The sequence below is a fragment of the Strix uralensis genome, chromosome 18, assembly GCF_047716275.1.
Source record: "Strix uralensis isolate ZFMK-TIS-50842 chromosome 18, bStrUra1, whole genome shotgun sequence".
NCBI lineage: Eukaryota > Metazoa > Chordata > Aves > Strigiformes > Strigidae > Strix > Strix uralensis.
In genome coordinates, this window is record NC_133989.1 from 17485194 (window position 1) to 17498424 (window position 13231).

General features: G+C 56.3%; 1 protein-coding gene across 1 annotated transcript in view; it reads left to right on the forward strand.

The window, feature by feature from the left end:
* The first annotated feature begins 498 nt into the window (after nt 1-498).
* LOC141951601 (fer-1-like protein 4) overlaps nt 499-13231 on the forward strand; it is a 40023-nt gene continuing 27290 nt past the window's right edge. The window contains exons 1-15 of the mRNA XM_074888085.1: nt 499-530; nt 1272-1360; nt 3386-3485; nt 5726-5817; nt 6416-6457; nt 6567-6728; nt 6989-7049; nt 8311-8442; nt 8604-8666; nt 9992-10073; nt 10349-10508; nt 10728-10911; nt 11688-11874; nt 12086-12450; nt 13095-13203. Of these exons, the coding sequence (XP_074744186.1) occupies nt 1305-1360; nt 3386-3485; nt 5726-5817; nt 6416-6457; nt 6567-6728; nt 6989-7049; nt 8311-8442; nt 8604-8666; nt 9992-10073; nt 10349-10508; nt 10728-10911; nt 11688-11874; nt 12086-12450; nt 13095-13203 (1795 nt within the window). The 5' untranslated portion in view covers nt 499-530; nt 1272-1304. The remainder of the gene's footprint in view (nt 531-1271; nt 1361-3385; nt 3486-5725; nt 5818-6415; nt 6458-6566; nt 6729-6988; nt 7050-8310; nt 8443-8603; nt 8667-9991; nt 10074-10348; nt 10509-10727; nt 10912-11687; nt 11875-12085; nt 12451-13094; nt 13204-13231) is intronic.

Sequence of the window (13231 nt, forward strand, 5' to 3'; positions counted from 1 at the left end):
CCTGCCGAGCGCCGCCGGGCCCGGGGGCTTCTCCCTGCCCGGCGGGGCCGTGGCCGCGGGGGGCCCGAGCCTGTCGCCCCGCAGGGGCCATCCCTGTGCCCGCGGCGGAAGCAGGCCCAGCGGCCGCCCCCCACCCCGCTCCGCCGTGTCCTCCGGCGGGGGCTGCCAGGCCCGCGGGGCCCCGGGGCGGGGAGCGGGCGGCCGAACCGGCCGGGCGAGTCGGGGCTGAGTCACGGCGGGCGGAGCGGGCCGAGCGGGGCCGAGCGGGGCGAGCGGGGCAGCGCTGCCCGCCACCGGCTCCATGGCGCTCAGCGTCGGCGTCCGGCGGCTCTGCCGGCTGCCGGGCCACGGCGAGCGGCAGGTGCAGCTCAGCTTCCGAGGTGGGCGCCGGGCGGGCGGCGGGAGGGGGGAAGGGAGGGAGGGAGGGACGGGTCTGCCCCCCCGGCGCTTCACGCCTCCCCTCTTCTCCCCAAGGCTTCACCCAGAAGACGAGGAAGATCCGCTGCGGCGCGGAGGCCGTGTTCGGGGAGGTGAGGGCAAACGGGGGGGCGGGAGGAGCCGGCAGCGTCCCGAGGGCAGGGGTCCCGGGGTCAAGGGTCCCGGGGTCAGGGGGTCCCGGGGGCGGCGGTCCCGGAGTCAAGGGTCCCGGGGTCAGGGGGTCCCGGGGGCAGCGCGCCTCCTGCCGCCCGCCTGCACCGTCACGGCCCAGGAGCCTGTCAGGGCCCGGCCGGGCCGGCGGTTCCCGTCGCTCATCTCCCGTCCCGCCGGGCGGCTCCGTCCCCCTGGGGAAAGGCGGAGAAAGGTTGGGGGGCAGGAGGGACCTTCCCCTCTTGCCAGCCGAAGGGGAGCCAGGTCGGGTGTCTGCTGAATCAGAGCCTTGGGGCGCAGCTTTGCGAAGTGCCGGAGCCTGGTGGCTCCTGCCCTGGGCGAGCTCTCCCCAGGTACCCCTGTCCCTGCCTGTGCCCGTGTCACCCCACAACCTGCCGGCTCAGGGACCTCAGCATCCTCCTCTTCCCAGGGGGATGATGCTCCGGCTTCCTTAGCAGCTGACCTGCGGCCCTGTGCTGCCGGTGGGGCTCTCACTGCCCCCCCATCCTTCCTCCACTCCCAGCTGCAGGGTCTGCCCTGGCCAGCAGGAAAGTAACTTCCCACCACAGCAGCTTTTTGTCACACCCGTTGGTCCAGTCACCGCAGGGGAGACCAACTGGCCACCAAACACGGGAAAGTGTGGCTGGGACGAACTGTCACCTCTCCCTGCTCTGCTGTTGTAGCTCTTCCGCTGGCCTCACTATGGGAAGCTGGTCATGGGAGAAGTGCTGTCCGTTAAGGTTTACAACTGCAGCAAGGTTTTCAGTAACAGGTAGGTCCTTTGGTTGTTGGGGTGACCGGCAGAGGTGGGGGAAGAGACGTACGGGGCTTTAAATTTTCTACTGGGAGTAGAAACTGTTTATTGGAAATTTGATGGAAGGAAAATCAGCAGGATATAAGTTACAGAAGAAGGATGGAACTGGTTTCTTCTGGTGGGGCAGCAGTGCTGTATGTATCAAGTTATAAGGGGAATGATTTAGTTGTGCCAGCAGTTACAGAGACTACCTAAAGATCCAGATCTGACTCTCAGGTGGGACAAAGGTAAAATAGGGCCCTAAAAAATAGAGCTACAGGGGCAGGACTTGCAGCAGAGTGGGGTCCTGCTCTTGCACTGTAGATCGATGTGTTGACTGGTGACCGTGCTGCACCCAAATTCAACATGCCTATCGGGGGAAAAGCCCTGAGCCCATGGTAATATGGTTGAACCTTTAAAAAGCCAGCAATTTAAATTTAAAGGGTCAGCTAGAGTTTAAAATGCTTCTAGGTGGCACAGACACGTTGCTGTGAACTCAGTGGCTATTCCAGCAGTTGTAAAACACTTCAGGGAAACCCAAGGTAGAGCTGACAGATTGAGTCGTGGTGGTGGAGCAAGCAAGGGAACAGAGGCACATCCTTCCAGGACATGTGGACGCAGGGAAAGATGCCAGCTCTGATAAGCAAAATGTGTGAACTGAAGGAAGATCAACAGGAACAACTTTCTAGAGGCAGCTAATAGTACAACCTTTTCAAAGCCATCACAAGCCTGCTGGAGAGGGTGTGGAGGAAACAGATGAGCACAGCACATGCGAGACACTTACAGATAAGGCCAGAGCAGAAAATGTGGCTGAACTTTGTGTCACTGTTTACTGGATGCTTTCCTTATGGGAGTTGGATCAGAGGAATTGTCTCTGACTGAAATGTCAATAGAAACTGCTATAGGACAAATAGATAAAACAAGCAATAACAAATCACCAGGACCTGATTGTGCTGGCAAAGAATTCCGATGGGAAATGACTGGGCTGGCACTGACAGCATTTATCCACACGCCTCCACTGCTGGGGAGCAGAGCGACGGCAGGTGACACGTTTAAAAGCAGGTGGTCAGCACACTGGGATGACCAAGAATAAGAGAGTATGGAAGGATGGAAGGGAAAAATTTGTTGTGCTGCTGTATTGATCTGTGGTCTCTGGGCTTCTGCATGTGCAGCCTTTCTGTGGCAGCAGCACAGAGCTGGAAAAGCTGGGGAGGAGGGGCATGAGCGGAGAGACTCCTTGAAGGTAGGAGACTAGACAGGCTCTGCGTCTCAGAGGAGAGGGAGGTGAGAGGGAGTGTGAGAGATTAGCAGCTCGCAGCTGAAATGGAGGTGACTGAGAAATGATTCCTTCTGTCTTGGTCCCGGGCAGGCAGTGGAATGCTTCGATGGTGGTTTCCAGCAGGCAGTAGGAAGCTCAGCTTCACGCAGGGCTTAGCTCGGCTGCAGTAGCACAAGGTGGGGTTAGGAGTGGCTGAATGAGATCCCGTGTGCAGGGAGCCAGACGACCCTTTCCTGGGGAGAAGCCCCTTTGAAGTAGGTAAATTTTGGCCCAACTTGCTGCAGACATCCCTGCGGCTGTGGCTTTATGTCCTATTTCTGTATGTCCTTGTGTGGAGCCTCTGCTTGCCAGTTTTGTTTGGGAAGAGTCACTCCAGCTCTGCCGGGTGCCCAAACGCAGTCTGGTCCCCTTGAAGCCCAGCTCTGCTGAAGGGGAGAGCTCCCTCATGCTTGGTGGGACTGGATCTGCACAAGCCTTTAACCACGGATGGCAGCTTGGTTGCAAGCAGCTGCCTGGGCATGACTGGGGTGGAGGCACGACCTGCTGCAGGGTCAGTGGGTCTCAGGTATTTTGGCTGCCAGACTCCCTGTGGAAAGCGCTGCAACAGTTCACTGCATCTTGGAGGGGCTGAGAGCAGGAGAGTGGAGATCCTGGTACTCTCTTCCCCCAGGATATAAGCACTGATGCTATGGACAGTATGGCTGTAACCTCTGGTTTTGTTCCAGGCTTCTCGGTACCCTTGTCCTCAGCCTTCAACACCTGAGGATGTCTGGGAGGCTGATCCTCCGGGAGGCCCTTGTTGACAGGAACCAGAGAGTCACTGGTGTAAGTCCTCTGCAGGCGGCCTGGCCAACAGCGATCAAGAAAGCTTTGTGGGAACATTGCATGGCACTTCCCAGGTGGATTTGGGGCTGAGGGGGAGCCCAAGGTGCTGCTTTGAGCCTGGGAGCGTTGCTGTGTTTGTGCTCTCTCTGCGCAGGGGTGCAGCCACTTTATACCCATCAAGTGATTCTAGAAGCATCCAGAAGTGTGTGGGGGTGGGCTGGGGCCCTGGAGACCTGCTGAGGTCCTGAATGAGCGGAGGGAGGCTTAGTAAAACCTCCCCAGGTCTGGGTGATGGATGTAGGAAGTGGTATGTCATCTGCTTCCTGCAGCACGCAGTGCACGGGTGTGGGTGTGGGCTGCTGCAGGGTGTGAAGCAGAGGGGAGCTGACGGGGGGAGGCTGAAGGTGTCAGGGTGTCTCGGGACCCCCGGTGAGCTTTTGGGTTAAACACCAGTGCTAACTGGATGGCTTAACTGTGGTCCAGGGCAGTGTGAATGGCTCTGACACCTGCCTGCCCCTCTGCTCTGCCCTGTGGGTCCTGCTCCCCTCCTGCCCTGGCGCCAGGGCTCACTGGGCCCTTCATGCCAGCGGGAAACGAACACAACCAAAAAATGAGCCAATTCCTGCCAGCTGGGTGTGCAGGCACGGTTCGGCGCAGGGCTTGGTGCCAGGGCTGCAGGCAGGGCCGGGAGGAGGAGAGGTGGAGGCGGGCAGCCCCGCAGTGTGCTGCGCCCCTGTTTGCCCTTCCCACGGGCAGCCTGACTCATGGTGGCACGTGGGATGCAGCTCTGTGGCCACCAGACCATGAGCCCGAGTGGCACAGGGGTAGCCTTCCCGTGTTGCTGAGCTGGCTGGAGCAGGGAGCAGGTCCAGGTGGAAACTGAGCGTTTCCAGGATGATTTTTCGCCTGATGCAGCTCGCTGCATAGACGTTCGTGGCAGCAGAGGGACAGGGCCTAGTCCGATCCCTGGGCAGCGCTCCGCGCTGGCGATGGTTTGAGGGGCACTTACACCGCTGGCAGGTCAGAGCTGCTCTGTGGCCCAGCCCTTTGCCCCTGCCTGCCTCTTCCCCTATGCTAACAGCAGCACTCGTGCTGATGAGCTGCTCCAACCAAAAACCAGCTGCATTCGGTTTTGCCAGGTTAGTTTTTGATTGTGCAGCGGGGGACACATGTAGAGCAGGCGAGACTGGACGCCCATCCAGGAGCAGCCTGAGACCTTCTCCCTCAGCTCAGCTGGGAAGAGACCCGTCCCCAAGGGAGAGAGGCTGTTTCAACCGCTGCTCCTTTAGCAAAGTGGGAACAAAGCCCTTCCTGCTATTCCAAGTCCTGTTCTTCTCTGGGACTTGAGTTATTTGCACCCTTTTTTCTGCTGGTGGTTTGAAGGGTTTTTATCAGAGCCTTGGCTATTCACCCAGCTTTATCTCAGACTTCTGCATCCATCCAGCCTTTGCTGCTGCCTTTCCCAGCCACTGTACTGCCATTTCCTTGGGCTGTATTTCTCCTCCCAGAAACACGTGTTCCAGGGACTGAGCTATGAACCCAGCTTGTACATCCCCTTCGGCCTACTGAGAAGTGGCACCCTTCGTCGCTCCAATTTTAGCCTCTGCTGGGAAATTCTTGTGTGTTTGTGTTGTTTTGAGATCAGGGTGGTCACCTGCAGACCAAGTGTTCTCAGACCTGTGCTGGCTGTGCCGATAGCCATCGTGCCCCATACTTCTCTTTCATCACTAATGCTAAGTCCATGTCTCTTGTGATGCAGACTCTGGGTGTGCTTATGGCTTCCGTGGTGTTTTAAACCAAGCTGCCATGCCTGGGGACGCTCTGTCAGCTGTCTCGTGCCTTCCACAGAGAGACTGCTCCAAACCCCTGTCCATTAGTTTGCTCTACTGCAGGGCTCTCCCCACTTTCCTTGCCAAAAGTGCCCTGAGACAGCTCTCAGGGGCCTCTCCGTGGTATATTTTAGATTTGGAAACTTGAACCAGCTTTTATTCAGTGAATCCTGGATTTTGGAAAGCTGAAGGGGAGGGATTTTGGTTAACTCTAGCTTGTTGATGGGGGCAGACAAGGAGACTCTGGAATAAATAGACTTCTTGTGGGGTTGTGACCCTTTTCCTTCCCCTTCTTTCCACCAGTATCTCACTTCTTTGTTTCCTCCATGCTCCCCTTCCCCTTTTATGTGACATTTCTGTAGTTGTTTTGTGGCTGCCAAGCTCTTAGGCAGCTTCATTTTCTGTTTGTAGATCTACATTGAGTTGGATTTGCGCTACCAGCCTCCAGATGGCTCAGCTGGGACCTGGGCTGAAGAGGACTTTGCCTATGAGATGAAAGACAGGTATTGAAATCCAGAGAGGAGCAAATTTCCAGGCAGCTTGTACAGCTGCCTTTGCCAGTGGCAGCCTTTGGGGTGCAATCCAGCCTTATTTATTCTCCACCTCTGGCCAGGCATCTCTGCTCTACAACAGCAATAAGTGAGCAGGGCTCTTGGAAAGAAAATACTTTGTCTTCACAAAGAGCCTGTGACTGCAACAACCCACTGCACCCTGGGAGTCCTTTCAAACCCAAGAGCGTTTCTGCAGCCTTTCTGGCTGACGGGAGCAAGACTTTGTGGTTGCAAAGTTGCAGAGAGCGTGGCTTTGGCCTGTAGAGCCCCCAGGCACCCTGCACATAGGTGGTGCCAAAAGCCAGGGGAGGTGTGGGTGTCTGGATGGACAGGATGACAGGCAGCAGCAAGGCTTGGGGAGTGTCACTTCTGGAGTGCCAGAGGCAAAGCAGCAGGCACACAGGGTGGACAGTGGAAGAACGCTTAGGAGGATGCTTGTGTCCCTGCCAAGAGCCAAGCAGAAGCATGGCTCTGGCACTGTTACTTAAATACATCAGTGAACAGCTGCAACACGCTTGTTTTTTCAGCAAAGCATCTCTTTTTCTTACAGTTCAGAGTTAATCATCCGCAATCCTGGATTTGAGGAGCTGGAGTAAGTAGCCCTGCTTGAGTGTATCAGCTCACCCTCCCGGGTGGAGGGGAGCACACAACCCGCTCGTCAGGGCTGACGATGCGACGGGTGATGTGGGGGGGGGTTGCAGGGCAGCCGAGGGACCGAGAGCGAGTGAACTGGACAGGAGGGCCGCTGCGCTGGGCAGGAAGCTGGCAAAAGGCCTGGAGACTGATGAGGAAGAGGAGGAAGAAGATTTCTATGATGTGTCTGAGGTAGAGGTCTCAGGCATTGTCTTCAGCCCTGTGAAGAGGTATCCATGGCTTGCTCTTCTCTCTTGCCCCTTCTTGGGCCCTGGGGTGGGAAGTGCCAGCTCATGGGGGAATCCTGCATGTCTTGGCATTCTGCTTCTGCAAAATGTCAGAAATCTTCAATATCCAATGGCCCCAAGCAGGGACTGCTGGGGATTTGCTCATTCCCGGGGCAAGGGTTTCCATTGCTTCCCTTGGTGGGGGCTTGCTCAGGTCCATGTGGATGAAGAGACCTACTTACCTGGGTTGTTTTTCTGTGCAGCCGCTCCAGACTTTGCTCCGCACGGGACCTCTTTGCCACCCCAACCCCGCAGAGCTTCCAGGTACTGCAGAGTTGGGTGCCTGTCCTTGCAGCCACCTCTGGCCCTGCAGCTCGTCCCTCGCTGCCCTGCTGCAGGCCTGGGCTTCTCCAGTTGCCACATACCCCAGCAAGGCCTCTAGCATGAAGACATCCATCTTCTTGCTTTGTGTGGCTTCCCTGAGCAAGGTGTGAGATTCCCTGAATGAACTGCATCCATAAGTGCTGGCTTCAACATCAGCCAGCCCAGAGCAGAATTTCTCTGTGGGCCATGTATTTAGCTATGGATGTACAGGAGAAGGGGATCAGCCTGGCAGCCACATGTGCCACTGCAAAACACTGCCTGAGCAGAGCTTTGGAGAGCACCTGGGCAGGGCTGGTGCCTGCCAGCTTCCCCAGGGCCCTGCCTGAGTCCCCAGGAACATCTGTGGGACATGGCTGGGGGTGGAGGGAGGGCTGCTGCAAGGGGCTTTCTTGGAGGTGCCGGGAGGCTGGTATGAAGCTGTGGCTCTGGCCAATGCTCTGACATCAGGTTTATTTGAAACCACTGTGAAATGGAGTTCAGTCCCATCATTCTCCCCTGCAGATTTCAGGGCAGGTCTCCCAGCCTGGCTATGGATTTAAACCCTTCCCTGGTTCTAAGTAAACGTGGACTCACATTTGGGTCTCCTGCTTTTCAGGGCTGGGTCCTATTGACCAAGCAGGAAGCTTTTGTGGGGGTGGAATTTCCTACCATCATTTTCTTGAAGCTGTTATTCTTTACCTTAACAACTGCCTAGTGGCTTGTACTGAGAGCAAATGTGAGAACATTTCTCCCATATCTCGGACTCGTAAACAGTCACAGCAAATGAGAAGTCACATTCCAGTCTCTCCGATGGTGTCCATCTCAGTAGGATTCAAAGAGAAATATTGGCAGAAGATACAAAGAGCATCTTCTCCAAGATGCTCTGTAGACCCCACCATGTGGGAGCAGTGGGTTTGCATCCCCTTGGGATTAGGAACCGAGTGGGGACAGTGCTGCTGGGGAGGCTGCTTTTGCCAAAGGTGCTGGGGACTTAACATTTCATTTCCTTGCTTGTCTGAAAGAAACAAATATCTCAAATACCATTTTGGTTTGTCCTGGCCGTAGCAGATTCCAGCAGCCATGCTCTTGCCTGCCCCGAGTGTCCACCCCTATGGCAAGAGGGCTCTGCACGTTTGTGTACTGGTATTGCCGAGACAAGCTCAGGATGGAGCTGGAAACGAGGAGAGTGCTGACCCAAAGGTCTTCTCCCACATTTTCTCAGGTTGGGATTAATATCATTGAAGCGCAGAAGCTGGTGGGGGTGAACATTAACCCCTTCGTGGTAGTCAAGGTTGGAGAGGAGAAGAGGCACACGGCGACGCAGAAGTCGACGAACTGCCCCTTCTACAATGAAGTATGTGATACGGACAGAGGCTCTGTCTTTGCCCTACCAGTGTCCCAAGTGGCTGGGGCCATCCTTGCAGGGGATGCTTGGGATGCTGCTCTCTCAGGCAGAGGCGCTTGTGTGGCCATGTTGGGAGCCTAGGGCTCAGCTGTCTTGCTCTTCTCTTGCAGTATTTTTTGTTTGAATTCCATGAGCCAAGGGACATTTTATTCCACAGACTCATAGAGATCTCGGTAAGTATGTCCTCCTCTATCCTTCGTCGGTAACTAGCACAGCGCGATGCTTCTGCGTGTAGATGCTGGGAGTGATGAGCAAAGCAAGGGTACCATTACCAGCCAGGATTTCCAGCCAGAGGCACAGAATCACAGAATCATCTCGGTTGGAAAAGCCCTTGAAGCTCCTCCAGTCCAACCATTAACCTCACCCTGACCATTCCCAACTCCACCAGATCCCTCAGCGCTGGGTCAACCCGACTCTTCAACCCCTCCAGGGATGGGGACTCCCCCTCTGCCCTGGGCAGCCCATTCCAACGCCCAACAACCCCTTCTGCAAAGAAATACTTCCTAATATCCAGTCTAAACCTTCCCTGGCTCAACTTGAGGCCATTACCTCTTGTCCTATCGCTTATTACTTGGTTAAAGAGGCTCATCCCCAGTTCTCTGCAACCTCCTCCATCTGCCCAGCAGAGAGACCAAAGGGTCTTCCTTTGGCCACCGTGGGGCAGAGACCCAGCCCCGCTCTGAGCTAGCGCTGGGCAGTGCTGCCTTCCCATCTCCTCCGTGTCAGGTTTTCTCTGCATCCAGTGGCTGAAGTGGGGTCTCTGGGCAGTTTCTTGCCCATTGCCTTGCGGCCCTGCTGTTTTGGGGGTGATTTTCTGCTGCCCCTTACCCTGGAGGCTCCTCCTGCAGGTTGTGGAGGCAAATGACTGTGTGAGGGGAGCTCAGCAGTGCTTGTAGAAAAGTCCAGGCAGGCAGAGAGCAGTCTTCAGAAATTCCCTGGACCAAAGTGCACAGGCTTCCCCAAGACATGGGGCTTTTCTGAAGATAGCTGAATGCAGCCAGCACCCCCTTTACCACACAGTCTCCAGCGCTTTCCCTGTGAAAGGCTGCATGCCTCTTCTGCTGGTGTGGGTTCAGCAAGCCCTGAGCAAAGCTCAAGTTCTGGGAGGGACACTAGCCTGGTGGGCACATGGCTCTGCCCTGACCCAGCAGGATATGGGCATAGGAATCTCTGTGGGAACGCAGGTCTGCCCTTGGTCTGTTCTAGGGGTTCCTGCTATCCGGGGCTAGCAGAAGAAGCTGGATTGGTTGCACATGAATATGCCTTGGCCTGGGTTTGAGTGAGGGCTGTGGGCTGGTGGGCTTTGTGGGAATGGTTGGGCAGGTTTGTCCCAAGGCTAACTCAGATGGGTCGGTGTGCATGAGGAGCTCGCAACCACTACCTGAATGGTGTGTTTTAATGGGCATCTCTAGCAGTCCTGTCCTCCTCAGCAATGTCTGGATGTGTCACCTGGCTGCCTGCATCTCTTGGTGCTCAGGGGGATTTGTGCTGTCTGCAGGTTTTTCACTCAAAGATACCATTTCTGGAAATGTGCATAGGAACGTTCAAGATGGATGTTGTGACGGTGTACAGCCAGCCAGGTATGACCAACTGCATTGCATACCTGCTCCCTGACTGTGGCTTTGTCTGAATCTGATGTTTCCTTCGTGCTCTGCTGGGTCTGGTGAGGACCCTGGCTTTAAAGCACTTAGTTCACATGAGGACCAGCACTTGTTTCTCCTCCGGGCTGTCTGAGGGCTGGTGACACTTCCTGCACCTTCAGAGGCAGGGTCAGAGCAATCTTTGTGCAGACACAGTCGGGATGTGAAATGGTAACCTGGGCTCTCCACAGGGAACTCCTTCCCTTCCCTCTCAGATCACAGGTTTTTCCAGAAGTGGGCTGTTATCAGTGACCCCACGGACACCCGGGCAGGTGTGAAAGGCTTTGTGAAGTGCAACATCTCCGTCACTGCACGTGGGGATGTTGTGGCCTCCCTTCCTACCTCCTCCAGCAGCCGGGATGAGGACATTGAAAGGTAGGTGCAGTGTGCTCTTGCATGGCCCTGGGGAAAACAGTCATGTCTCTCTTCACACTACCTTTTTTGCCCCCTTTTTCTCCTCTTCTGATGGGGAAAGACCCAGGGAAAGAGACGTGTGGTGGGTCAGGATCCAAACCTCCTGCCAGTCAGGGCATTTCCCAGCATTGTGTTTCCTGGGCTCCAGGAGAGAGCCAGAACATGATTTTTTTCTTTCAGGAACCTGCTGCTGCCTAAGAGAGTCCCTGCAGAGAGACCCTGGGCCAGGGTCTGCATTAAGCTGTATCGTGCCGAGGGCCTGCCCAGCATGAGCGCGGGCATCATGGGTGGTTTCTCCAAGATCATAGGGGAGAAAAAAGTCTTTATTGACCCATACGTGCAGGTCTCGTTCTGTGGGCAGCAGGTGAGTCTGCTGGGGGGTCTGTGTGGGGCCAGGCTGATCCTCCCGTGGCTGTGTGGCAGCGTGCACTGGGCTGATGCTGCCAGGACCCTCCCTGGGACACAGCAATCCCACCAGAGATAGGCTGGGAGAGCCCAAGTCTTGCTGTCTTGGGCAGTGGCCTGCCGTGTGGATGTGGATGCGTGGTGTCTGGATGAGGAGGCTGTCAGGGGACTTCTGTCTCTGCAGAGAGCTGTACGGGAGACGGCCCCAGCCCTGAGCACAGCTACTGGCTGAGCTAATGGCAGTGCAGGCAGAGATTTCATATCCCTAAACATAGGGAGAGGGTCAAATAAATCCTGTAGTAGAAGTCCTCTGTGCCAAGCTGGACTTAGCTCGACACCCTTGGGAAAGTTTACTGAGCCAATGGCCCTTGTCTTGCACTCAAGCCCAGGGTTTCTGGTCCTATCATATCCATTAAGATGAGACTCAGTCCCTGGGCAGCCTGGTGGGCCTGGGGGTGCTCCCAGGGGACCCTGCCACACCTCTGGGGTGTGGTGGTGCTGCCCACTTGCTTCCAGAGTTTCCCTTGGCGGTGCAGGGCACAGCCAGGGTCTTGGGACAGCCCAAGCTTGATGAAGCACAGAGAGCAGTTGCTGGGATGGGGCACCAGCAGGGACACTGCCACCTCCAGAGCCTGCCTGGAACCATCTGCAGGTGGGACAGGAGGACATGCCATTCCCAGAGAGGCTCTGGCTACTGGCTGGGACTGCGTGGCTTTCACACCTTCTCCTTCCCAGGGGGAAACATCGGTGGAGACCAACACCACTGAGCCTGAGTGGAACGAGCAGATCAGCTTCATTGAGATGTTCCCACCTCTGGCCAGGAAGATAAAAGTCCAGGTGCTGGATGATGCCAATGTTGGTGATGTGGCCATTGCTACCCACTACATTGACCTGCAGCAGATCTCAGACCCTGGCAGGAATGGTGAGGCCTGGCACGGCTGCCCCCAGAGCAGGGCATTCTGGACAGCCCCATGCCATGCACCCTCTGCTTGGCCATAGGGGTCTCCTGGAGGTGGGAAGCAGAGGTGGCTGGAGGACGCTCACATTCCTGTGTCCTGGGATGTCTTCTTGGGGGAAGGTCTCTCTGCAGCAGCACCCTGTGGTGTAATTAGACCCTGTACCTGTTGCTGCAGGCTTTAACCCCACGTTTGGCCCAGCCTGGGTGAACCTGTATGGCTCCCCCCAGAACTCGGCTCTGCGGGACATCCACAAGGACCTCAACGAGGGCATGGGCGAGGGGATCTTTTACCGCGGGCGCATCCTCATGGCCATCACAGTGGAGATCTTTAGCAGCCCCAGTGTGGCAGAGAGGAAGCTTGGGGACAAGACAAAAGGTGCCCTAAGCAAACTGAAACTGAAGAAGAAAAGTAAGAAATCCAAGGAGAAAGCCAAAGAGCTGAGCCAGCCGCAGGGAGAGGAGGAGTCTGGGGCTTCTCAGGAGGCCGAGCAGCCCGGGGAGGTTATTGTGGAGGTGGAAGAGCTTCATCCACTCCCTGAGGTGAGTCCTGCTGTGCTGGCGTGGCTGACCCATGCCATCCTGCAGCGTGCATGGGCCTCATGAGGAAGAGGCAGTGGGATCACTTGCTGGTGTAACAGTGCCAGAGCAAACCCAGCCTGCCCATTGCTGGGCCATCCAGGGCTCTCTGAGCCTCTGCAAGGGCTGAGGCCACACCCTCAGCCTCCCACAGTAAAGCTGGAGCATCCCCACATGCGCTGCCTTCCTGGTGCAGGATGGACTCTCACATGGGTGTTATTCCCAGAGCACAGCTGCCTTTGAGCATGTACTTTTTATCCCCTGGAGCCAGGGAGCTGTCATCTGGCTCTGGGTCTCTACTTGTCCTGGGAAAGGCAGGCAAGATGCAGCTGTGTTAGTACAGTAACCACCCCTTAACCTACAAACCTGCTCAGTGGCTTCACACAAGCACCAGCCAAAGCCTGGTGGCTCTGCACCAGCCCCCTAGGATTTCCAAGAAAACTTGTCCCATGTCTGGCAGCCCAGCAGTGGTGACCTCAGCAGCATCCCACTGATGTCCCTTGGGAGGGGTGGCAGGCACTGGCCATGCCCTGGTGCTCTCTGAATTTCTGCTGAGGCAGTGTTTTGGCACAGGAGGCTCTTGGGCTGATTTCTGTCTCCTTGCTCAGAATGCACTGGGGAGGAAGGAGGAATTCCTCCTCTTCGCTGCCTTCTTTGAAGCCACTATGATGGACTCCTCTCTCAGCTCCAAGCCTGTCAGCTTTGAAGTCTCTATAGGTGGGTATTCCCCAGAACCCTCTGTCCA